The 24924-nt window shown below is 35.5% G+C and overlaps 3 protein-coding genes across 10 annotated transcripts; 1 reads left to right on the top strand and 2 right to left on the bottom strand.

Moving 5' to 3' along the window:
- Positions 1–1634: 1634 nt before the first annotated feature.
- Positions 1635–7761, bottom strand: LOC119632380 (chromosomal serine/threonine-protein kinase JIL-1-like). 8 transcript variants are annotated; one of them, XM_038025265.1, is made up of 6 exons: positions 7698–7761; positions 5619–6637; positions 5314–5382; positions 5100–5233; positions 2659–2743; positions 1635–2600 (listed from the first exon to the last, which is right to left on the bottom strand). In XM_038025265.1, the coding sequence occupies exons 2-6, from the start codon at positions 6445–6447 to the stop codon at positions 2134–2136; spliced, it is 1584 nt and encodes a 527-aa protein (XP_037881193.1). In that variant the 5' UTR covers positions 6448–6637; positions 7698–7761; the 3' UTR covers positions 1635–2133. The 8 variants fall into 8 exon arrangements, with proteins under 8 accessions (XP_037881193.1, XP_037881192.1, XP_037881198.1 ...); XM_038025264.1 differs by having other exon boundaries at positions 7655–7736; XM_038025270.1 differs by having other exon boundaries at positions 7701–7715.
- Positions 7762–9076: 1315 nt separating this feature from the next.
- On the top strand, positions 9077–17624 carry LOC119631297 (chromosomal serine/threonine-protein kinase JIL-1-like). Its single transcript, XM_038023372.1, has 6 exons — positions 9077–9198; positions 9280–9413; positions 11768–11852; positions 11911–12731; positions 12801–13252; positions 13327–17624. Exons 2-6 carry the CDS (start codon positions 9342–9344, stop codon positions 14936–14938), a joined length of 3042 nt encoding a protein of 1013 aa, XP_037879300.1. The 5' UTR covers positions 9077–9198; positions 9280–9341; the 3' UTR covers positions 14939–17624.
- Positions 17625–21985: 4361 nt separating this feature from the next.
- Positions 21986–23922, bottom strand: LOC119632115. Its single transcript, XM_038024879.1, has 3 exons — positions 23720–23922; positions 23017–23178; positions 21986–22929 (listed from the first exon to the last, which is right to left on the bottom strand). Exons 1-3 carry the CDS (start codon positions 23796–23798, stop codon positions 22085–22087), a joined length of 1086 nt encoding a protein of 361 aa, XP_037880807.1. The 5' UTR covers positions 23799–23922; the 3' UTR covers positions 21986–22084.
- Between the last annotated feature and the right edge of the window lie 1002 nt (positions 23923–24924).

Below are 24924 nucleotides of genomic sequence, written 5' to 3'. Positions count from 1 at the left end.
TCAGTAACAATAATTATATACAAAACGTCCGCAAATCTAGCGTTAATATTCCTTAATACTGGATTTGTTGCGGCTCCTAATCGGTATATACGTTATGCAATTTAGTAAAGAAGAATTGATGCCCCCTGTATTCTTTTGAGTGCAACGTGTTTACGTTTTTGCAAAACTCTATCAAATTACGTATGCGGACCCAAAATCAATCAAAACGTCTATTTACCTGCATAAACGTAGATTATCTATTTAAATGCACGCATTTTTTGGTCAAAACAAAACTGATTGTGCAACTAAAATATCATTCAACCATCTATAACTCTTAATTTCTAGTTACGGAGTGTGGCCATTCTCATTTGCACGAGTCGCACAAATATAATATACATAATTCTTGCTTTGAATTATGAATAAATACTTTACTAGTGGTAGGTCTATATATGTATTTACTCAACAATTTTTTCCGCTAGTGTGGGCTTATAATTCCTCAATTTTGTTTGTTTAGTTGAATAGAGTATCGGAATTATAATAGGAAGCTACATTTTGATCATATCCACAAAAATCTTCAAGGACGGGTATGGATTCTGGATGAAACTACCTGAACTGGCGGTATTGATTCACATCAAGGCGTTTATTGCGTAACATCCATCGCATCACATTTTGTCCACGTTTTATTAATAGAAATAACGTTGTAACGAGTCTTCTTGGGCAGGGTAACTACAGCCACTCCAGGACTCCTTCCAAGACAATTTATAAGAAAACAAAATGTTTTGGACCTTCGGGTAAGGCCTTATGTTGCTTTTTTTTGTATAAGAGATTACAAGCGATTTGTAGAGGGATAGGAGGAAACCAGCGAGGTGACCCGACTTTCTGGTGTAGCTTTTATAACCGCTTTGACGCACACGTGGTTAGCGATTTTGCGGATTATTACAAAAAACGGATACGTTGCTTCTGTCATAGCTACCTTGGCTCCCAGGGCCAACGGTTTGTCTCTGGTCGGCTATTCGTATGTAGGAATAGGAAAAAGATGTGCCGCAGTCCTTCAGGGATGGCGACTAACAGCTAAGCAGCACATCCCCTACCCGTAAAGTCAGTAGTCCTAAAAAGTCTTTCAGGGATGGCGGCTAACAGCTAGCCAGCACATCCCCTATGCGTAAAATCAGAAAAACTACTCTTAAAGGTCAACTTGTCCGTGAACACTTACCTTAGGCGGCTATGACAAAATTGAAAGATTTCGTGTGATGCAACGCGCTTTTGTAGTCGAAGTCGCGCTCACTTGTTTCATTACATATATGTACTAGGCTGTGTGCGTTTACATGTGAATTGAGATAATGTACTTATACGTTTGCTTAGTTTAGACAGACAGTTCCGACTTGCTTGAAATTACTCATATATAATTTAGCATTAATACTCTCTTACGTGCCAACTTATGTCTATCTTATTGCTATGCTTGTTCATATGCGTAACCTTCTGCTTGTTCTATTGCCCTGCTCAATATCCATTTGTGTAGTGTTGATCCAGGTACCAAATCGCGGGTTTTGTTGCCCGTTAGGTATGTGAGTGCTAGACTCGCTATGCTTACAATATTTTTCTTCGACACGGTTTTTTCCCCCTTTATGTTTCTATTCTATGTGTACATTACGCGTCTCCTTACCTGCGAATACTTTGAATGCGTTTCTACAGTTTTATAGATTTTATGTAGAGTTTGCTCATTTTTCTGTTTATATGGTCCTATGTGTTTATACATGTTTATGCGTGTGTGTTTATACATTTTTGCATGCGCGTTCCTACATTCCTGTACATTTTGCCTAGCCTATACATTTTTATACATTTTAATACATTTTTAGCTGGTCGAGTTTGTTTATACAGTTTATACATGATCGTATGTTCTTATACATTTTTATACATATGTGTTTATACGTGTGTATATGTTTTGCATGGCCTATAGGCATTTATACGTTTTTTTTCCTACATATTTCTATGCTCGTGTATGTTTATACAGTTTATGCGGGAGGAGGCTGCTCATGTATCAGTAGGAAGACGTGCACGGACAAATCACACTGCCAAGTTGATGGCTGCGGGTAAACGTTTTAGGCGGACGGACCTGTATTCCGTAAGGAAGCGAAACGCTTCCTTACAACGTTTTCAGTAAGACGTTGTAGAGACAAATGATGATATTGCCGTTTGACGTTCATGGCAGCGATGTTGATATGATTGCCTTTCTTCTCGCCTATGAGTATAATGGGGCGAAGCCCCAGTTGATAATTCGTAGGTAAGCACTCCAACTGACCACCAATCCACAGCAAGATCGTTGCCACCAGGGCCAGCTCGTATTATTTCCGGAGCCATATATTCCAGAGTACCGCAAAAACTGTGCGCCCTATGATCAGACTCTGACGAAAATATCTTCGATAATCCAAAATCTGCTAACACAATGTGCCCCTGACCATCCAGCAAAATGTTTTCTAACTTTATGTCTCGATAGATTATGCCCAGCTTGTGCAGGTGCTCCAGAGCCAAAACCACTTCGGCTATATAAATTTTAGCAGTTGCTTCCGAGAAATGTTCCGCTTTATAAAGATGTGTAAATAATTCACCACCACTAACGTTATCTTTAAATAGAATTTCATTTTGAATCAATTCTAAATAAGAAAAATATTAAACACTTACCTAAAACTAAGTAGAGTTTCGATTCCGTTTGAAAAGCATAATGTAAGCCTACGAGGAACGGACTTTGTTGTATAGCTTCGAGCACCTATTTTACGAGGAAAAAAAAAGATCTTTCAATTAAAGTTCTTTTAACACCTTAAGGTTTATTTAAGAGACATAACTCCAAGCTCATCTAAAATTCGAAAACTTTGGACGTATGAAGTGCTATTTTGAACTGAAATAGTAGTTAGTAGAATAATTTTGAAGTAAATTTGACTTGATTTTGTATTCGATACTACCGACAGAAATATACAAATTTTTTATCCAATAAGTGATCACAGCTTAGCTAATTTTCTATGCAAAAGAAATCTTCCATGCAAAAGACATTTAATAGATATTCAAAAATCTTAAGATATAACTTCACTTTATATACGACAAGCAAGCGAACAAAAACTATTCAACACAATCACCAGGACAGATTGTGGCCACTATCAAAATAAACGTATATTACAATACAAAACAGCGGCCTTTCATCCACAGGCCTGCTCCAAGTAAACTGATCACGATAACTTTCCTTTCCAAAAAAAAAGTTATTCGTTTTCTATTAACTTTTTCATATTGCCAAGTTATGATCAGGAAAGGTCACTTAAAAGGACAATCGCAGAAGAACTCTATGTTAAATCGATTTAATGCTAAACAAGATGGTATGATTTGTCGAAAGCAAATATGACTGATCTTCCGTAGTGGTCGGATGGTGTTGCAGCTACAGCAAAGAAAAAGAAGGAATAATATTTAAGTAAGTTCGACTTTTAGAGCAGGAACATCTGTCGTTGCGGCGTTGTTTCAGAATTGATCTTCGAACTGCTGACAATATTTATTTTTAACTAGAATTAAAACTATTTAAGCCAGTGGAAAACTATATTTGCTGTATGATAAGTCATCGTGAATATCTACTCCTTCAAGCTAGTGTACGAAAATAGAATCTCTCTCTCTCTTTTCATTAAAATCTTTCACCTGAACTCAAGGACTGTTCCTTGAGGTAGGTGAGATACTCTTCTACAAATACATTTCGAAGGTTTATGTAATTCGAGAGCAAGTAGAACCAAGGATATTAATTTCTGGAAAGATATATGCCGTTGACACTGCATATCTCTTTGAATATGTGTTGCGCAGCTAACTGTAAAAAACTGTAATTCCCCATCACAACTTTTGCGATTGTGAGAGCGAGAATACAAAAATATTGATCAGCATTGAGAATACAAAAACTTGATCGCATGCTAAACGTCACGAATCAAGTCAAAGATGAGCTTCTTTTTCTGTATATGTTCCTGCTACACATGTTTAATATCACTCTCCTATATTCTATCTTTCACCTGAATATCGGTACCACGTTGGTCTTTTTTTACGTTTTTAGCAAGTTTTGGTGAGATTTTTTATACGCTACATGACTTATTTATTACTTATATGCAAGCGAAATGTACCCAATAAACGGGATGCACAATACAAATACAAACACAACACACAACCAAATATAGGTAAAGTAAAACCGGTCAGGGTGTTTGTGTTTTTTATATTCGGTTATACCATTTAATTTGAATTGCTTTATACCGCATTTTTCAAGTACGATTGACGCACATACGTACACTTTAAATATGCTTCACCTAGAACTACGAGCATAAGTACATGGAGGAAATTTCATTCACTGTTGGCGTGTAACAATCGCTCCTCCTCGGCTGTAGCCGCGCATAAATATTAATTTAATATGAACATAGATCAAATTTTAATAATTTCTCTCTCTTTCTGAAACTATTAGCTATTGTACTTAACTTTTTGCCGCGAAGAAGTCAATGCAAAACAAAAATCAAAGAGAAAATCTCTGGAGTTTAGTTTATTATGAGGTCTTTATCATAGCGTGATCCGCCCACAATAATCTAGCTGACGACCTTACACAATTTTTAAAATAAAGTTTATGCATATTGTGAGCAACGCCCTTAGAATTTATAAGGAGTGATGTAAAATTTTTCACCTTCTCACCAGAACGACTTGTCAGAAAAAAATGTGCTAAATAAGTAGTGGTGGAAAAAGTGGTCCGTCCCAAGCCTTCTTCCTTGGGCCAGAGCGCATCAGTGTACCAAATCTCATTAGGATATTTTAAAAATTTCAGTCTGCAACTGAACACAAGAAAATAAGATGGATAGAGGGGCAGAAACGCTCAGATATATTACGAAAGTGATTCTGAATCGATCGGCGTAGCAAAAGGTGGGTCTTTCAAGTCTTTCTGGATGTTGCATACATCCGCATAAACTTTATATATCCTTGCACTATGAGAAATGTAGAGTATAATAAAAACCGGTCAAATACAATATGAACGTTTATACGAATGTTCATTGCAATTGCATGGTCCGAGAGAAAAAAGTGTTATTGTACGGCTACATACTTATCGGCAGCTCAAATTTACTTACTTGACGCTCGGTTGTCGTATGCTCCGCTGTTTTTTTCTTTTGAACAACTGTGTCTTTCTTCAAGACCTTCATGGCGTACAACTTCTTATCGTCATCCCCACCATTTTTACGTACTAGAAACACTTTCCCGTAAGCTGTCAGAAACATCGTGATCATGTAAATTTTTTTTGTATTAACAATCAAAAGAAAGTTGGGGAAATGTGGTTATACTTACCACCTGTGCCTAGAACACGTATCAGCGTAAAGTGAGAAAGATTGACCTTTTCATCATCCGTAGCAGTACCTTAACACGAGAAAGTATAGAAGGGAATATATATGTAAATTCCGAGAAAAATCATAATGACGTTTTCTATCCTTGCATATATTTGTATACATAACCCTTGTGTATGGCTGTTTGTTTGTTTAAAAAAAATTAATGGATCATTTTAGCTTTATTCCATGTAGATGTTGCACATGAGAAAGCCCCAAACTATTTTATGCCTTCGATCTTTTAAGTAATATTTTGTTGGATTTACTTACATTTCGTATGCACCTGGGTGACCTCTTCTATTTCGCGTTGCAAACGTTCGAAATCTCCATTTGCATTAGTGGAACTTTTTTCTTCGCTGTCAGCCGTATTTGTTTGTTTTGAGCCCCTTTGAACGTTGCCCCATGAGAGATCATTGCGACTGTAGTTATTTGACGGTTCCAGTTTACAATAGTGCTGGTTACTGTAGCTGCGGTTAGTACCTTCGTCTACCATATACGTAGGTAAATTGGTTATGGGAGTAGAGTGTCCGTTGGCATATTTGCTATTTCTAGCTTTTGAAGTATGCGGTACGTCTTCTTCGCTGTCGCTATCCTTTACCTCTACTATCTCGCCAGGAAGAGGTATTGCATCAATGTTAATTGCGGGCTTTCTGTTCGTTCCATTATTGAAGAGAGCATTGCCTTTATCTTTACTACTGTATTTGTTAACATTATTATTATTATTATGCAAAAAACTTGCGCTCCTCGTATATGCACTTTGAGAATTCAGCGCATTAGACGTGTAATTGTTGTTCAGGTTGTTTAAATTTGACGCGTAGTAAACCATCTTGTTTGCGGAACTTTCGACATGCGTTGCAGAAGTAGTGGTAGTAGTGACAGTTGCCCGAACGGAAGACTGCATAATTTTCTGGCGCTTTATTCTGGCTTCATTTGAAGGCAGTGTTTGACGCTTATTGTTATTACCGTGACAATAACGACCATCGCTAACATCTTCGTAATATCCGCTTTCATGATCCAGTTGACGCCGCATAGACATCCTTTTAGTGTTTTCCAATGAAACGGCATGGGCTGGTTTGGTCTTATTTTGGTACCGACTCATATTTGCCTTAAAATTCGGCAGTGTAAAATTTCTTTATATATTTCTAATTTGACTTATAAAACCCTATTTGCTATCTTGATTTATTTTCAATTAGATTTCGGTGATTTTTATGAAAAAATTATTATTAAAACACGTTCATTTGCTATTTTAATTCGGGTTTTCTGGATCATTTTTTTAATTTGTCCTCTATCTAAAACAATAATAACAATATATGCTTATTGTAATGGAATGGAATTTAAGTTTAAAATTTCATGTTTCACGAAGTGTGTTCATCTTCGATAATTTAACAATTTTCACTAAAAAGCTAATCATATATTTATTTATTTATATATATACATATTTTTAGATATGTATATATATATATATATTAAATATATGTATATTTATGTCTATATGTATTTGTTTATATACGTTGCGTCTTTTATTTTTTTCAAGAATACATGCCCCTGTACATTCTTCAATGAGCGTCTATTTAATCATCATTTTTTAATTTTCAAGTTTTTAACCATTTTTATTCAATGCATACATTATTCGCTTGACGAAATGTGAATAATAATTTTTTTATACAATTTTTATACCGCCGAAGTCGAATATATTCTTTTTGCTTTTTACGTTGATTTTAATATTAAATGAAAGTTATATATGCATATGTTACATACACGTTTATAAGAATTTCTTCTTCACTGCTGTTGCTGCCTATGTGTCGTATCGCGCACATAATGAAGGCATATACAATGCACAGTGCGAAAGACGGAGAAAAAATATATACACAGATTAACGTTTAGACTTATCGACGTTTCGCTTTATCAAGTGCATTCATAATTCATTGACAACCAACGACAAAAAGCCTCTGAAAAAAGAGGAATCGCTTTCACTAATTATGCTTTAACGCCATATTCGGCAGAACTACAATATTTTTGGCTTTTCAAAAAAACGTCTGCATATTGCGTTTTTGTAAAAATCACTCGACTGATTTAATTTTTGAACGATTATAAAAATGATTTAATTTTGGTATTTCACTGCGGTATACAGAAATAAAAATGATAGATTTTACACTTTCTAGAAGTTGCTGCTGCTAAAACTAGTTTACAGAGCACTGTTAATATTTTATTTTGATCTTTTTTAATATTTAAGGCAATTACTTTTGGATATGCATCTCAGTGATCACTATAAAAACAAACAAATTTCTGTTGAAACCAATTCTTACAATTACTATGTTTTAAACCGTCCGCTAGGAATTCGAGACTTACGACTGTGTATTATTTTTAAACGCCAAAATGGACGAAACAATTCTGTTTACAACTACACAATAACGTGAGCAAAGTTTCTCTGCACAGGGCGTTTCACATTTCTATTTTTAATATAGTATGTATATATAAAGCACACGAATGCAATCTTTGCATGACAAGTATTTTGACAGTATCGAAACCGCAATAAGTGAATTGCGTTACCTAATTTTGTTGCTATGCTGTGAAATTTTGATTAAAACATAATCCAATATATATTCCATTATACTAATATATTATAAGGCAAAAAGTCTATGGACGCTTATAAAGCGTGCAATGGATGAATGGACAAATACAAATATGCAGGCATGAAAAGTTGCCCAACTTTTTATTAATCACAATCGGGATCAGCAAGTCATACGGCTTTTTATATAAAACCAAATAAAAACGATTGGTTTCGAATTGAAGGGTTATGTCCAAATTTTTTTATAACTTTGTATTATTGTAAATCTTGGCTATGCACGCACCTTTTTACAAAAAAAGAATTCAAGTATTTTTTCAAACTTTATTACTACTTATTATCTTAGAAGGGTTCTTTCAGATTTGGGAACGGTAGATAAAAACAAATAACTTGAACTAGTCTATAAAGATGAAGATTACGAAAGCTATATGCCCAGCTTGAAAATATCAGTTGATGACTAGAGCAGAACACACATTCCTATGCAATTTTCTGCTGTGCAAATGTCCCTTCCCCATCACTTCATCAACCATAAGGTTACATACCCGCGTCTATGAAATAATCTCAATAATAGCATAGGCAACCCACCTAACGGGAAAGATACAATAGAACGTATTTATTTGATTGTTAGCAAAAACGCCTATTATTATAATTATAAAGTAAGACATCAATGTTTGGGGACATAAACGAAAATTAGATGCTTCTTTTTGGGCGGAGGAAACTTCCAATCGTTATTAAAATCCACAGTAATTTTCGTCCACCTATATTTTTTTGGCGAGTTCTAAGCAAACAAATAGGAAAACAAAAGAACACAAGATGAAGAAGACTACAGCTTCTTCAGAATGTTGTGGGTACGAATTGTCGTAAAGCTAGCAGTCTTCCGCACTAATGGTCTGCAACACTTATTACTACTATTGTAAACTGGAACCGTCAAATAACTGCAGTCTCACTGATCTCTTCGCATTGTGCCGCATTCAATGGGGCTCAAAACAAACAAATACCGCGACCATAAAACGTTGTGAAGGTTTCTCTTGTTGCAATGCCTATATGGAATAAAGATGAAATGAAACATTATTTTATAATCATATTGACCGTAAAAACAAACAAACAGCCATACACAAGGGTGATGTACACAAATATATGCAAGAATAGAAAACGTCATTATGATTTTTCTCGGAATTTACATATATATTCCCTTCTATACTTTCTCGTGTTAAGGTACTGCTACGGATGATGAAAAAGTCAATCTTTCTCACTTTACGCTGATACGTGTTCTAGACACAGGTGGTAAGTATAACCACATTTCCCCAACTTTCTTTTGATTGTTAATACAAAAAAAAATTTACATGATCACGATGTTTCTGACAGCTTACGGGAAAGTGTTTCTAGTACGTAAAAATGGTGGGGATGACGATAAGAAGTTGTACGCCATGAAGGTCTTGAAGAAAGACACAGTTGTTCAAAAGAAAAAAACAGCGGAGCATACGACAACCGAGCGTCAAGTAAGTAAATTTGAGCTGCCGATAAGTATGTAGCCGTACAATAACACTTTTTTCTCTCGGACCATGCAATTGCAATGAACATTCGTATAAACGTTCATATTGTATTTGACCGGTTTTTATTATACTCTACATTTCTCATAGTGCAAGGATATATAAAGTTTATGCGGATGTATGCAACATCCAGAAAGACTTGAAAGACCCACCTTTTGCTACGCCGATCGATTCAGAATCACTTTCGTAATATATCTGAGCGTTTCTGCCCCTCTATCCATCTTATTTTCTTGTGTTCAGTTGCAGACTGAGATTTTTTAAATATCCTAATGAGATTTGGTACACTGATGCACTCTGGCCCAAGGAAGAAGGCTTGGGACGGACCACTTTTTCCACCACTACTTATTTAGCACATTTTTTTCTGACAAGTCGTTCTGGTGAGAAGGTGAAAAATTTTACATCACTCCTTATAAATTCTAAGGGCGTTGCTCACAATATGCATAAACTTTATTTTAAAAATTGTGTAAGGTCGTCAGCTAGATTATTGTGGGCGGATCACGCTGTGATAAAGACCTCATAATAAACTAAACTCCAGAGATTTTCTCTTTGATTTTTGTTTTGCATTGACTTCTTCGCGGCAAAAAGTTAAGTACAATAGCTAATAGTTTCAGAAAGAGAGAGAAATTATTAAAATTTGATCTATGTTCATATTAAATTAATATTTATGCGCGGCTACAGCCGAGGAGGAGCGATTGTTACACGCCAACAGTGAATGAAATTTCCTCCATGTACTTATGCTCGTAGTTCTAGGTGAAGCATATTTAAAGTGTACGTATGTGCGTCAATCGTACTTGAAAAATGCGGTATAAAGCAATTCAAATTAAATGGTATAACCGAATATAAAAAACACAAACACCCTGACCGGTTTTACTTTACCTATATTTGGTTGTGTGTTGTGTTTGTATTTGTATTGTGCATCCCGTTTATTGGGTACATTTCGCTTGCATATAAGTAATAAATAAGTCATGTAGCGTATAAAAAATCTCACCAAAACTTGCTAAAAACGTAAAAAAAGACCAACGTGGTACCGATATTCAGGTGAAAGATAGAATATAGGAGAGTGATATTAAACATGTGTAGCAGGAACATATACAGAAAAAGAAGCTCATCTTTGACTTGATTCGTGACGTTTAGCATGCGATCAAGTTTTTGTATTCTCAATGCTGATCAATATTTTTGTATTCTCGCTCTCACAATCGCAAAAGTTGTGATGGGGAATTACAGTTTTTTACAGTTAGCTGCGCAACACATATTCAAAGAGATATGCAGTGTCAACGGCATATATCTTTCCAGAAATTAATATCCTTGGTTCTACTTGCTCTCGAATTACATAAACCTTCGAAATGTATTTGTAGAAGAGTATCTCACCTACCTCAAGGAACAGTCCTTGAGTTCAGGTGAAAGATTTTAATGAAAAGAGAGAGAGATTCTATTTTCATACACTAGCTTGAAGGAGTAGATATTCACGATGACTTATCATACAGCAAATATAGTTTTCCACTGGCTTAAATAGTTTTAATTCTAGTTAAAAATAAATATTGTCAGCAGTTCGAAGATCAATTCTGAAACAACGCCGCAACGACAGATGTTCCTGCTCTAAAAGTCGAACTTACTTAAATATTATTCCTTCTTTTTCTTTGCTGTAGCTGCAACACCATCCGACCACTACGGAAGATCAGTCATATTTGCTTTCGACAAATCATACCATCTTGTTTAGCATTAAATCGATTTAACATAGAGTTCTTCTGCGATTGTCCTTTTAAGTGACCTTTCCTGATCATAACTTGGCAATATGAAAAAGTTAATAGAAAACGAATAACTTTTTTTTTGGAAAGGAAAGTTATCGTGATCAGTTTACTTGGAGCAGGCCTGTGGATGAAAGGCCGCTGTTTTGTATTGTAATATACGTTTATTTTGATAGTGGCCACAATCTGTCCTGGTGATTGTGTTGAATAGTTTTTGTTCGCTTGCTTGTCGTATATAAAGTGAAGTTATATCTTAAGATTTTTGAATATCTATTAAATGTCTTTTGCATGGAAGATTTCTTTTGCATAGAAAATTAGCTAAGCTGTGATCACTTATTGGATAAAAAATTTGTATATTTCTGTCGGTAGTATCGAATACAAAATCAAGTCAAATTTACTTCAAAATTATTCTACTAACTACTATTTCAGTTCAAAATAGCACTTCATACGTCCAAAGTTTTCGAATTTTAGATGAGCTTGGAGTTATGTCTCTTAAATAAACCTTAAGGTGTTAAAAGAACTTTAATTGAAAGATCTTTTTTTTTCCTCGTAAAATAGGTGCTCGAAGCTATACAACAAAGTCCGTTCCTCGTAGGCTTACATTATGCTTTTCAAACGGAATCGAAACTCTATTTAGTTTTAGGTAAGTGTTTAATATTTTTCTTATTTAGAATTGATTCAAAATGAAATTCTATTTAAAGATTACGTTAGTGGTGGTGAATTATTTACACATCTTTATAAAGCGGAACATTTCTCGGAAGCAACTGTTAAAATTTATATAGCCGAAGTGGTTTTGGCTCTGGAGCACCTGCACAAGCTGGGCATAATCTATCGAGACATAAAGTTAGAAAACATTTTGCTGGATGGTCAGGGGCACATTGTGTTAGCAGATTTTGGATTATCGAAGATATTTTCGTCAGAGTCTGATCATAGGGCGCACAGTTTTTGCGGTACTCTGGAATATATGGCTCCGGAAATAATACGAGCTGGCCCTGGTGGCCACGATCTTGCTGTGGATTGGTGGTCAGTTGGAGTGCTTACCTACGAATTATTAACTGGGGCTTCGCCGTTTACTGTAGTTGAACAACAGAATTCTCAAAGTGATATATCACGACGAATTCAAAAAGTGGATCCTGTACTTCCACCCACGTTGGGTGAAACCGTAAAGGATTTTATACTCAAAATGTTACACAAGGATCCCAAGAAGCGATTGGGTGGTAATAAAAAAAGTGCCGGAGATATCAAAAATCATCCATTCTTTCGTGGCATTAATTGGAATGAATTGAAAAGCAAAAGGCGAAAGGCACCTTTTAAGCCAACATTAAATGGGGAAGAGGATACACAGAATTTCAGCGAAGAATTTACAAAGCAGCCTGTTATTGATTCGCCGGCTCCAGTTCCTGTCAACTCACATCGTTTATTTAGAAGCTATTCATACGTAGCGCCTCAACATTTACGCAGAAGATTATCTACCAAAAGCGTTGCCGCGTTTCCGGTTGAATATCTTAATGGACCGATTACGGTAAGCGTATCTACGCAAAGCAACTGTTACGACATTTTCCTTTTAATATCGAATTTAATTTCGTTATAGGATCCTCCTTCAGCACCAGAAACGCTTGTTCTTAAAAGACTAATTAGCGCTGGATCATTTGGAAAGTGCTACACAACTATTTATAATAATCAGACCTATGTCGTCAAAGTCATCCCAGAAGCAAAATATCGGCCCTCTGAAGTAGACGCCTTAATTTCATGCGGCCGAGACGGCCACAAGTCAATCGCTCAATATGTGGCTACATATCGTAAAGGTTCTGATATTTGGATTGTACAAGAATATGTTAAAGGCTACGAAGTAGCAGAGCGAATTGCAAATCACGAGTACAGTTTTGATGAATTAAAGTGCTGTGATATATTTAAGCAATTAATCGATGCTGTGAAGCATATACACGAAAAGCGTTATATACATGGGGACCTGAAAATGGAGAATATTATTTTTACTGACGACGGCATGGATCAAATAAAACTTGTTGATTTTGGTGCTGCTAGGTAAGTGTAGCGTAAACTTGATGCCTTTTGCTTAATATACAATATTTACTATATATTTTTCATCGCATTCTCAGTTATAATAGTAAAAGGAATAAATGGAATGACGTACCTCGCTATACAATTGATTATGCACCGCCCGAAGCTTTGCAGCATCCTGAATATGCAACTTATTCGGCATCGTTTGACATTTGGTGCTTAGGAGCCACGTTGTATTCAATTTTTATGGGGCACACGCCGTTCCGTCATGGACGTGACGATCGGCATGTGAACATGACGACGCTAAAACAGCGTATCCTTGATGATGAAATTTTCACCCACGCTCATCGGTGGGAACAGGCTAGTTTGGAATTAAGAAATCTTATCTTAAGGTGCCTACAGAAGGATATCGCAAAGAGGCCTACTCTCGAACAAATTTTACAACACCCATGGTTGCAAATTAAAACAAAACTGGCGACATCCAATTTCTCAAGAGCTATATCACCTCCGCATTGTAGCGTGTATGTGACTAATACCAATAAGTGCCGTGATCGTACGGTTGAAGGTCAGAAGTCGGAAAGAACCTCGAGGAAGGGCCAAAAGCGTGGTGGACTATCGAGAAATAATTGGGTCGGTCGTAACAACACTTGTCATGAAACGATGACAGTTGGACACGAAAATATCGAGCGAAGTCAATCCGTAGCCGGGAATGCAGGCAGGCGAGAAGAAAGGCAATCATATCAACAACGCTGCCATGAACGTCAAATGGCAAAATCATTGTTTGTATCTACACAAGCTTCTACTGAAAACGTTATTAGTACTAATGAAATCCGGATTACAAATGACACCAGTGGTCCTTTATTACGCAGCAAGTATAAGTCTAGCGGGCAACTGGCAGTTAATACTAAACCCCTTAGCGTCAACCAATCTCGCCGTGTTGAAACTAGCCAGTGCAGTTATAATGATCCAGAATATACCGCCCTTGAAGATTTTTGCGGATTTGATGAAAACATAGCTCCTCTTATAATTCCGCCGATCGATTCAACCAAAGAAATGAAGCTGAAGAATTTTAAGCCCATGGCAGGAAAAAAAATGGTTGAGAACAACTCTAAAGTTCCTGCTATTATGAAACCAAGCAGTAGGAGCACTCAAATTGTGCTAGATAAGCCAATCAATCAAGCCAAAACAATGCACAAAGAATCTTCGATTGGTAAAAAAGATGAACAAAAGAAAACAAATTCTAGTGCAATTGATGACGGAATATTCAAGATGCCGACAATGATTAGGGGCAGAAATTTGTCGCGAAAGCCTTTTAAAAATGATGTTAAAAGGAGCATTAGCTATGTGATCGCGAAGCGCATACCCGTGGATATTAGCGATGACTTTCTTGGTTTTCAAGAGTCAAAAAGCCGACGTATTCGAACTAGGGTTAAAGGCAGGTGTCGCGTCTACGACCTTTTGTTGTATTTAACTCAAAACTCTCTAAGATATTTCAAAATCGAGAGGCGTGTGTATAAAAAACCAACAGGCGAAAGTGTATTAAAAAAAGATTTGAAACGATTGAACACGTGTATCAGCGAAAAAGATCTCCCACAATTAAGAAAATTTAAGCAAGAACTTAGAACACCTACACCAAGAAGCGCCTTATTACCTATCCGTATACAACCCGGCCGTTTGGCACGTCAACATATTCCATCCTACTGTCAATGATTGAACAAAATATTGTCCAGTATAAAAGAGTCAAGCAGGCGCAACACATCTATTATAATCGAATGTTTAAGGCGGTTCTTTTATTCACTGGTCGTTATTATTGTTCATGCCCAGTTCAATTGTTTCATGACTTTATCAATCGGTTTTGTAATTAATTGAAAACGAACGTATCTCTCGCAAATAACGCTTAGCAATTTATTGAAGAATAAAAGAAAAACTTATTTGCGAAAGATATGTTTTCAATTGATTGCATGGCCATGCCAAAAAACTACTCTCTTAAGAAATATTTTTGTAAAAAAGTATAACTTAATATATACTTGTTAAAATTTTATTTATATTAATTGTAATTCTTCGTTAATATTCAAACATTCTTTCTACATCGTTTAAGTTGTAAATCCAACTGAAATCAATTTTTAACATTATTGTGTCAGCAGTAACATGGTATCGGCCGCGTCCTTTAGTGTGACGGTCCATTTGCAATCAGCCATTTGTAATTTCTACAAAACAAAAAAAAAAGATTAACGTAAATAATTGTTTGATTTTTTTTTATAATATTCTTTTATTATACCTTACGGCACTTTGTTGGTGAGGGGCGCGGGGGGTATATTGTTTGTATGAATGACTATAATATATTCAATGAAGAGAGAGAGATTAGTTCAGAATCATTTTCTGAAACGATTAGCGTTTGTGTGCTGTCGGTCCGTCTGTCTGAAGTTTAACAATTTTTTTTTTCATTCCATCCACAGAAGTTGACCTTTTTATCGAAAATCTATTTAAATATTCATAGGATATGATGAAAATTAGTCCATAACATTGGGTTGACATAACATTAATTTTACGAAGGGTTTTCATCAAAGAAAAGCTAATGTCTATTATTACACACAATCAACAGTGCTTCATAACAAAAATAGGTCAAGAGTAAGAAAATCTTTGACAAAAAAATTAATATTTCTAAATTTAGACCACATCAGGTTACATTTCTCATATAAAGCCTCCCATATAAAATATATCTTTTTTTATTGATATTTTGTCATGAAATTACACGAAAAATTTAATTAGACAAAGCGGTATATAACTTTTTTACCAGTTTTCAATTGTAATAAATTTTATATATTTTTTGGAGCCATCACCAAAGAAGTGGATATGATATAGAGAGCGATGAGTTTATGGTTTCGTGTATAATACGAAGTATACTTTTCGGGTCATTTCTGAATGAAGGAATGAGGGTCGGTTTGAGATTCCGCGCCGAATTAGCCGTGTGCTCGTATTTTTCAATCCGAGTGGGGTTAGATACGCCAAGAGAAACATGAAAAAAAATGTTGTAAATCAATCAGGGATCATTTACGTTAGCGTTAATATCATTGTAGTTTGATTTCTTAATTCACTGCCGAGTTTTTAAGTTATTCCTTAAAAATCGGAGTATATGCGGTTAGTTGTTATTGCTTATTTTGAACAATAAAATCAAAAAAAAAAAAAGAGAAAAAAAAAGAAAATTCGATTATATTATATATAAGAGATAAGTTTTCACGAATTTCGGCTCGAACTTTTTCGATTATTCGAGTGACTTCAGGAAAAAAGAGCGAAATAGTACATTACGCCCTTTTTGTACACAGAAATAGGGGAAACTTTAACACAAGTGCATTCGATCCGTCTTTTCTAAATAATGAAAACTTTTTACCATTCAATCAATGACGCAAACGTGCCCTATACTTCAAGTTCAACTTCAGCGACATAATGTAAAATTAATATTCATGTTTTGCCATAGGTGTGTAAAGTCGATTAGTACAATATTCGGACTAAGTTTATTACGCCTTTCGTCCGCCTACGCGTCCTCTTGTTCAAGAAGAGAAACCGTAGGAGAATTAGTAGAAGCTCTTGAGGTCAGTCTGTCGTTAACTTCCTATAAAGTACGGTAAGCAAATTAAGGCAAATAGTTTGTTTGATAACATTAGCAATTTTTCAATTTCGAAATATTGCGAAAGTTGTTTCTTTCACATTCTTCCGCGAGCTGATGAATAGCATCTCTTCTTTATTTATATATCTCTATCCGAGCGCGACAGAGCATCGAAACTGCGTCGAAAATACTATGAATTAAAGAAAGAAAAGAAATGTTCTACAAAAATCTCGGACTCGCCCACTTTTACAATTACTTGCATTATTAACCTGACTCTGTGTAATTTTCCCCTTTCTTTTAAATAACGATAGTAAAGAACTGAAGCTGATGCAGCACGCGGCATATTCTTACGAGGTTTTTGTGTATGAGGCGAATAGAAGCAGATAGCCGTGACTATAGGCATATGTAGCTTACGAATCCATCTACCCCCTCCACACACGCGCCGGCGCACAAGCACCCACACGCACGTACACGGGAATTGCGCAATCAATTTACGATCAAATAAATAAATGAATCGGCGGGAATACACTTCCGAACTGCATGGAAAAGCACCACCCCTCCCCCTCCCCCTCCCACCTTCTTCTTCTTTCTTCGGTTTATCAATCAATCAATTATGTCAGCTTTAGCTTTTAGTCGGTATCTTGTAATAAGCATATATATATACTCAATTTCAATTGGAAAAGCCATTAAAACTTCTCTGTGTTATTGTGTGAAAAATCCAACGACCAAAATGTAAAAGCATGTGAAAACAAAAATCTGTAACTTAGAACTAGAGGTAAAGCGCGATCTTAGTTAATTTATTGATGTATTGAAGCAAGAAATGAGTAAAGTCAGAAGTTCCGGTATTGTAGGTGGAGGGTATTACGGGTTCTTTCTTTCTGTTTTCTTTCTTTACCTTTCTTCTTTTTTTATACTTTATATTTTTCGTATTTTTCTTCGGTTTTCTTTTTTTTTTATTTGTTTTCTTTTGTATATAAATTGTGTCGAATCTTCGATGAATAGAGAGATAACAAATCAGATGCCTTCTAAGAAATGCCTTAATCCCAGACAGATCCAAAAAAAAAAAAAAAAAAAAAAAAAAAAAAAAAAAAAAAAAAAAAAAATACGAAAATAGACAAAACCTGTAGAATTAAATTAAATCAAAATGAAATGAAAAAAACCTATACATTCAACTCATATACGATCAACTAACGAACGCATTTGTGACCAAATAGTGTAATGGACCAAAAAAAAGAAAAAAGAAAAAAGAAAATGGATCGTTATATAAAATGACATTGAATAAAGCTTTCCAAGAGTTTTGGCCACCGATGCGTATCTCTTACCGAAGTAATAATACTTTTATGTATATAAGCGTATGCGAATGCATAAATATATCGATTAATTTCTGTAACATCAAAATGTAGCAAATTAACCATAGTCTTAAGAAGAATTTACTATCATACTACTTACTATAAAGAGAGAAAACCAAAATTTAGTCCAATACAACCTTAGATACATACATAGGGTGGATAATTATCATAGCAGGAAGTCTCTGACGACAGCGATTAAAATGCTATTGGTTTTTTTATTTTTTTAACGAACTTGCATTTTTTGGGTTTTCCTTGTTGTGTTCGAAAGAGCTTAAAAACATATACATAATTAGTAAAATAAAATAAAGAGAATAAAGGAGTCGGAACTAGAACAACAGGTTCGAAAATGTGAAAAGTAAATGTTCAGGAAAAAGGAGGAAGATAAGGAACCACTCTATGTGCTATAGTTAAGCAGTCTTATGTTAAACTCAGTAAAAAGAAAATATTTTTTTTAGTTAAGCATTTTATTGAATAAGAAAAAAAAAAAAAAAAAAAAAAAAAAAAAAAAAAAAAAAAAAAAAAACTATGAAATTTGTTAATAAAAAGGAGAAAAAGAAAAAAATGCTGTATGTGTTTTGATTGTTTCCGTTGGACGCATTCTACTGATTATTGTTGCATACAAAAGCCGTAACCGAATTTAACAGTTTATAGTGAAAATCGACAGAGCTTGATGGCCTCTCAAGAGAAAACCACCCACCTTTCACCTATCCTTATCATTCTGTTTAGAAATTTGCGGCGCGTCATCTCGATCAAACATTTGGAGAATAACGAAAAGCATCGCTGCTACTGCTTCTCTATCTTATCTAGAGAGAGAAGAATGGATGATAATAATCAGTAATCAACGCAGAATGCTTTATTTAAGCATGTTGTCCATCTATCCTATTCTTTAGATCTGGTTCTTAGCCCTTCCCTTTCGCTTTGTTTTTAAAATTTTAATAAGTAAACGTTAGCTAAACTCAATGAAACATCTAACTAGTTGAACGATAATACTTTTAAGTGGGACACACAACGGCTCAGATAAACTTCTTTAATTGACAATGTTTGTTTATATGTGTATATAAACGAATGTGTGTGTGTGCTGTACACGTTGCATTGTACAATCGGGAAACCAAGCATTCGACTAAAGTAAAACTTATACATAATATCTGTTTTAACTCAAGGAAGTTGCGTAATGTTACTAGGTTTCAGTAAATGGCCTTGCAGGCCAACTTCTGTGTTATTACCACAGTATTACACATAGTGTTATTTACTCCACAAGCGATTTTTTCTATTTTAAATCCTGATCCGCCTGAGTGGCTGACTAGGCAAGAGTCTCGACTAGCAACTCAACGGTCTTGGGTTCAAATCTCAAGTGCGGTAGAGTTTTTAATAAAAGCCGAAAGTCTAAGATGCTAGTGATATAAGACCTTACCCAAGAGGTGTAGCGTATATATTAAGATATAATAATAATAGTAATAATAATAATAATATTTTAACTCCATAAGTCATTTAATATTAAAATAAAATAATAAAATTTAATATTAAATTATGTTAAATAAAAACAAGTGAAAACGCTATAGTGAGCTTCTATGGCGTCCAATTAAATACGCTACACCTCTTGGCTTATTACAGTTATTCGTATGCCGACTTTGCCAATTGAGATGTTATATGGTGAGGTGTCGAAAAAGTGGACCCATGCTAATCATTTTCAATAGCGTTCGTCCTTAGATCAAAGTGCGTCATTGTGCCACATTTCATCATAATAGCTTAGAAATTGTGATCTGTGGTTTGGATACAAAAATATACATTGACAGCCATTAGACGGACAAAGGGATAGACAAGTTTAAATTGATTAATTGATTGAAAGTAATTCAGATCGATCTGATTCGTGTTATAACACGTCCGCACAAACTTAATATACCTTGTACCACAAGTGGTGATCTTAAGTTTCTAATTGTGATGTAAATGGATGCGCGTATATGGATCCAGTTTTGTAGGCGAACGAATCAGTTAGATATGTTGATCGGTATTGCAGTTTTCCAATATCATATACATACATTTACTTCAATGTGTTTGTGTGACGTATACTTCTGTGTATGCACTACCCGGGTGGTAGGGCTGATAGATGCGATCTTCATGAAACATTTTGCGCCGCAGAGCGTCATGCTTAGATCGTGATCTAGCAGACCTATTTTATAGTAATTAAGATACATTCTAGGTAGTTGCCAAATATTTAAACCCTGCTAAGCTCTCTCCTAATTTCTTCATTTGATTCAGATTTGTGCTGTTGACTTGTGACTACGAACATTTTACTAGTCTTATGCATATTTCAATTTTCATTTGAGAGTGGAATTCATTCAGTAATTCCGGCTGAACGAACAAATGCTTTCTTTTTCATATTGTCTGCATGTGCGTGTGCTTGTGTGCTACTCAAATGTAACTCTCAGACTTCCTTGAAAGCAACATTTTCAGCACATTACAACATTTCTGCTGTAGTTTTTGTACCCCCCACCGAATTATAGGGGAATATTTATTTGGTCAAAAAGTTTGCAATACGCAGAAGCAGGCTTCAGAGACTTTAAATTTTAATTTCCCATAAGTATGTCCGCCCATCTGTCTGTGTGTCTATTTGTATAATGTCAAAAATAGATGTTTTTTGGTTTGTCACTTACACACTACCATCATAAAAATTCACACGCATATGTCGTGAGTGATCCTCCAATATGTGTAGGAAAATCAAAAAAAAATCGACTGCTCAAATGGTATGGACAATATTCAGTACTATGTGTTTTTGTGTGTGTTTGAAGGCGGCGGGTATAACGGATTCGTTTACAGCTGAATTACATTTTTTTTTGTGTCAGTTGTTCTCTCTAACTTTTAAAGCAATCGCTTATGCTTACCCATGCCCTGTTTCCTAAAAATGAAATCGGTTCACATTTATTACAATGACTGTTATTGTTGCTGTAATTATTTTTCCTTGTACGTATGTAAATATATAATTATTAAGTTGTCCGGAGAATATTGTCGCTTCATCCTACACCGCTTCCGCTACAGGTTATAGTAACTTTCTGAGGACAGCCTATGACAGCCGTGATTTTTACCTACTCGGCCACATATGACTCTAAGGGCTGATTTTTGGTGAACGCGATCTAATCGCAACTGTGTTTGCGAAAGGAAGGCATAAAAGAAGAATCAAAGGGCACTACCTATGTCAGCGGATGTTCAGTTGTTCAATTGTTCAAATTGAAGAAGAAACGGCCGTCAGTTATATGTAATAACAATAGAATTAAAAATTCTTTTTAAACGAGAATATTTGTTTTGTGCTATTAGTGGCTACATATCCTAATGACTCTCAACAAAATATATCATTATTATATTATTAAATAAAACATTAGGGGTAATTTACTCCTACGCTAAACCTAGTTCTATAGTATAGCAAAAGGAAGACAAAGAAAAAATAACAGCGACACCAACGCCTAGCAACTATCCATAACGCCATCGACTCATCGTAATTTTCATTAACGGGTTTACAGAGGACCCTTATGGGTTAATACGCAGTTAATAGTCAGACTGCAGACTCCATGCTTTACCGTTAACAACAGAAGACCATACTTTACCCCTAAAAAAAGCCTATGCACATAAGGAGAAATTGCAAAATTTGTTGTTTAACCTTTGATGGCGAGTGGAAAAATAAAACAAGTGAAATTTTTTCCAAACTAAAATTTTCTCATCAAATCTTTTATTATTTTGTTTCCATATTAAGCGATTCTTTTGTTTGTTTTGGATATAATTAAACTAATAAAGTAAAGAAATAAACATCAACATATATATTAGATTTCGATAATTCCCCGTTAAATGGAAAGAAAGTCGAAAATAGTCAAATTTTTATGGAAACAGAAAGAAACGAAATCCTGTCGAAAAAATCTAATGTAATTTGCTAGGACGCGTACGAGTGCGCGATGCCTCTGGGGAACCATAAGCAATAGCATGACTAGTAGCAGAGCCTCCTTCACCGGTGCTGTAGGCATTCGCAATGGCTATAGCACCACCTGAAGTGCCACCAAAGTCAATGGGGAAGAAGCTGCCGGCTGGCGATTTCGGTTTCTCAGAGGCTCTCGCTGGTTTCTTAACTAGCGGGCGCCGAGCATTTGGTATACGAGCAGGTGATTTGGGAATACCGGCAGCAATTGCATCTTCACTTTCTTCCTCCTCCACGTCTTCCTCATCCTGATCGATTATTTTATCATCATCATCTTCTTTAGCTGCTACTTTCAATTGTTCGCCGACATCAGCAGATTGTTCCAATTCAACGAAAACCTTCTTCTTTGAAGGTAAATAGCGTTTAGTTGGTAATTGCACAGGCGAAATAGGTGCAGGTGGGGGTAATTCTTTTAGTTTAATATCCACAGCGGGCACTTCAACTTCTTCTGCCGTCACAGGTAGCGTAGTGTACACACTTTCTTCGATTGTAGCCGAGGACGCAGTGTGCTCGGATGTTTCAACTTTTTCACCATTACCATCATAATTGAAATCGCGGGGAGCTTTGGCCGAATCTGAGCCCTCGCCAGGAATTTCATTCTCTTCCGCTACCAAATCAACTTCCACAGGTACCTCAACATTGCTAACGGCAGGATAAGCTTCAGCCACCGATTGCACACCATGATCTCCTGCAGCAGATAAAATATCTTCTTCTAAATTTGAGTCTTCTTCAAGAGCGACATCAAGCACAGGACCGGCAGCAGCTAAATCAGTTTCAGCATGATCGCAATCTTCAGAGAAAATAAGAGAATATTTTATAATAATTTTTTGCAGTTCCAGTGAATGAAACATAATTTTTTTTTGTTGTCATTCCTTACCCTTTAGATAAGTGCCAGTGGCGACAGTTTCGCCGGCCACCAAAGCTTCAGCTGCTTGTGTGGAGCGTGCAAAAGTATGAGAAGGTTGAACATACTGAACGTACATCATACGTTGAGGACCATTAGTAAAATAATGACCGGGCTGTTGGTAATAAACTAATCCTAGAAATCGGACAGAAGTTGCGATTATTGACCAGATTATTTTTATTATTCGTGGGTATATTATTAAGTAATTACGACAATTTGTTCTCCTAACGACCTATTGGACTGACAGAATGTTCATTAACTGCTCAACTGATCTAAAAGGCTTAAGTCAAATGGAATAAATTATTAGAGGAACGAATCTATCAAAGCAAAGCTTGTTTCACTGTAATCATTCAACTATCGATCCGATCTTTAATTATTTATAATTACGGGTGTCGATCATTTTGCGAATTGCAATTATCAAAATATGTCGTTCAATAAGTCCTGCAATGATCCGTTTTGATTCTGATACTCTTAAGAAGGCTAAATCGAATCGAATTTTCGCCATAAAAAATTAATAAGCAATCGTTGAGTGCTTTTTTGTACTTCTTTAGGTAAAAACTACTTGGATTTCACTATGAATTTATTTCAATTTTGTTATATAATTTATTTTAAGCAAGAGTTTCATTCACTTTCTTATTCTAATGAGATGTTTTTTTTATTCCAATTTTTCACATACTTTTCGCTGGTAAGGACTGACTAACAGCCACCAGAGTCACGATCACCAGTAGTAAAGCAAATGCGTTCATGAATTTCATTTTAATTGAAAAAAAGTATTTACGCTTGTATTTGCTTTTGTTATCCTTTCAATAAATTCAGTTTCGTTTCGCAATAAAACTTTAATAGCGACGGGGAGCTAAACTTAACACTTAAGTTTCCACCAAAGAAGTGATGAGTTTACCTTGGTTTGTGTTAGATTTATATATACCATTTCAATTTGGAGAGTGGTAGGCACTTCTAGGTAAAGTGCAAAAAGAAAAAAAAACAAGGCGACTCATATATTTGAGCAAATGTGTACAAATATTGTATTGGTAATGGTAAAAATTCTATGCCGACTTTTGTGTGACTACACGCTACTGATCACGTTAGCACATGTACTGGTGGCAAGAGTATGGGGTTTTTGATCCTATTTAGCATTCATAGAGCGTTCGTTATCAACGTATCAATTTAGTTAGAGTCAGTCCACTTCATTCACAGCGTCACATCGTTGTTTTTGCACCTTTTTGTTTATTGTAATTATTTTGTAGAATCTCGGTTAAAGCATGCGTTCACTATACTTTGTTTTTTTTCCTCTTTTTTTTTCTTGCCAGATTATGAAATTTTACTTGTGCCGTTCTTTGTCGCCTTATTGGGATATTGGAATTCATTCTGATGATATATTGAATTTATCATAAGATTATTTTTAGCTGCACGATGTGAAAAAACGGCGAGAAAACGATAACAAATCCTTTTCAAAGAAAGAAAATTGAAAAGTTTATTGACTGGCGTTACGTTCCTACCGATGAGTCATCTATTTTGTATGAACAATTCTAAAGAGCCTTTCCGATCTTTAGAGTGAGAGACCTATTGAAATTTGAAAGAAAAAGAAAACACAAAATCCCTCGACCTCTCAAGGGAAATCGTGCTTCATTTTGAAGCTTAGACATTGCAGTTATGTATGCACATATATGCATATATATGTACTTTTTTATTATACGATCAGTCACTCTGGGGATGGCATTTTTTGGTGCAGTACGATGACGTTTGGAAATAGGTGAACGAAGAGAAAGAGATAGAAAAGCGACTGCAGTCCACCTGCCAAGTGTTGTGCTTTTACCGATTGAGTGAGCACACACTATAACTTAGGCCCAAGTGAATATTAACGCGTTGAGATTTGAACCCAGC

This window comes from Glossina fuscipes, unplaced genomic scaffold, assembly GCF_014805625.2.
Source record: "Glossina fuscipes isolate IAEA_lab_2018 unplaced genomic scaffold, Yale_Gfus_2 1, whole genome shotgun sequence".
NCBI lineage: Eukaryota > Metazoa > Arthropoda > Insecta > Diptera > Glossinidae > Glossina > Glossina fuscipes.
The sequence above is the reverse complement of the archived record's forward strand: the minus strand, read 5'-3'. Positions and strand labels throughout refer to the sequence as shown.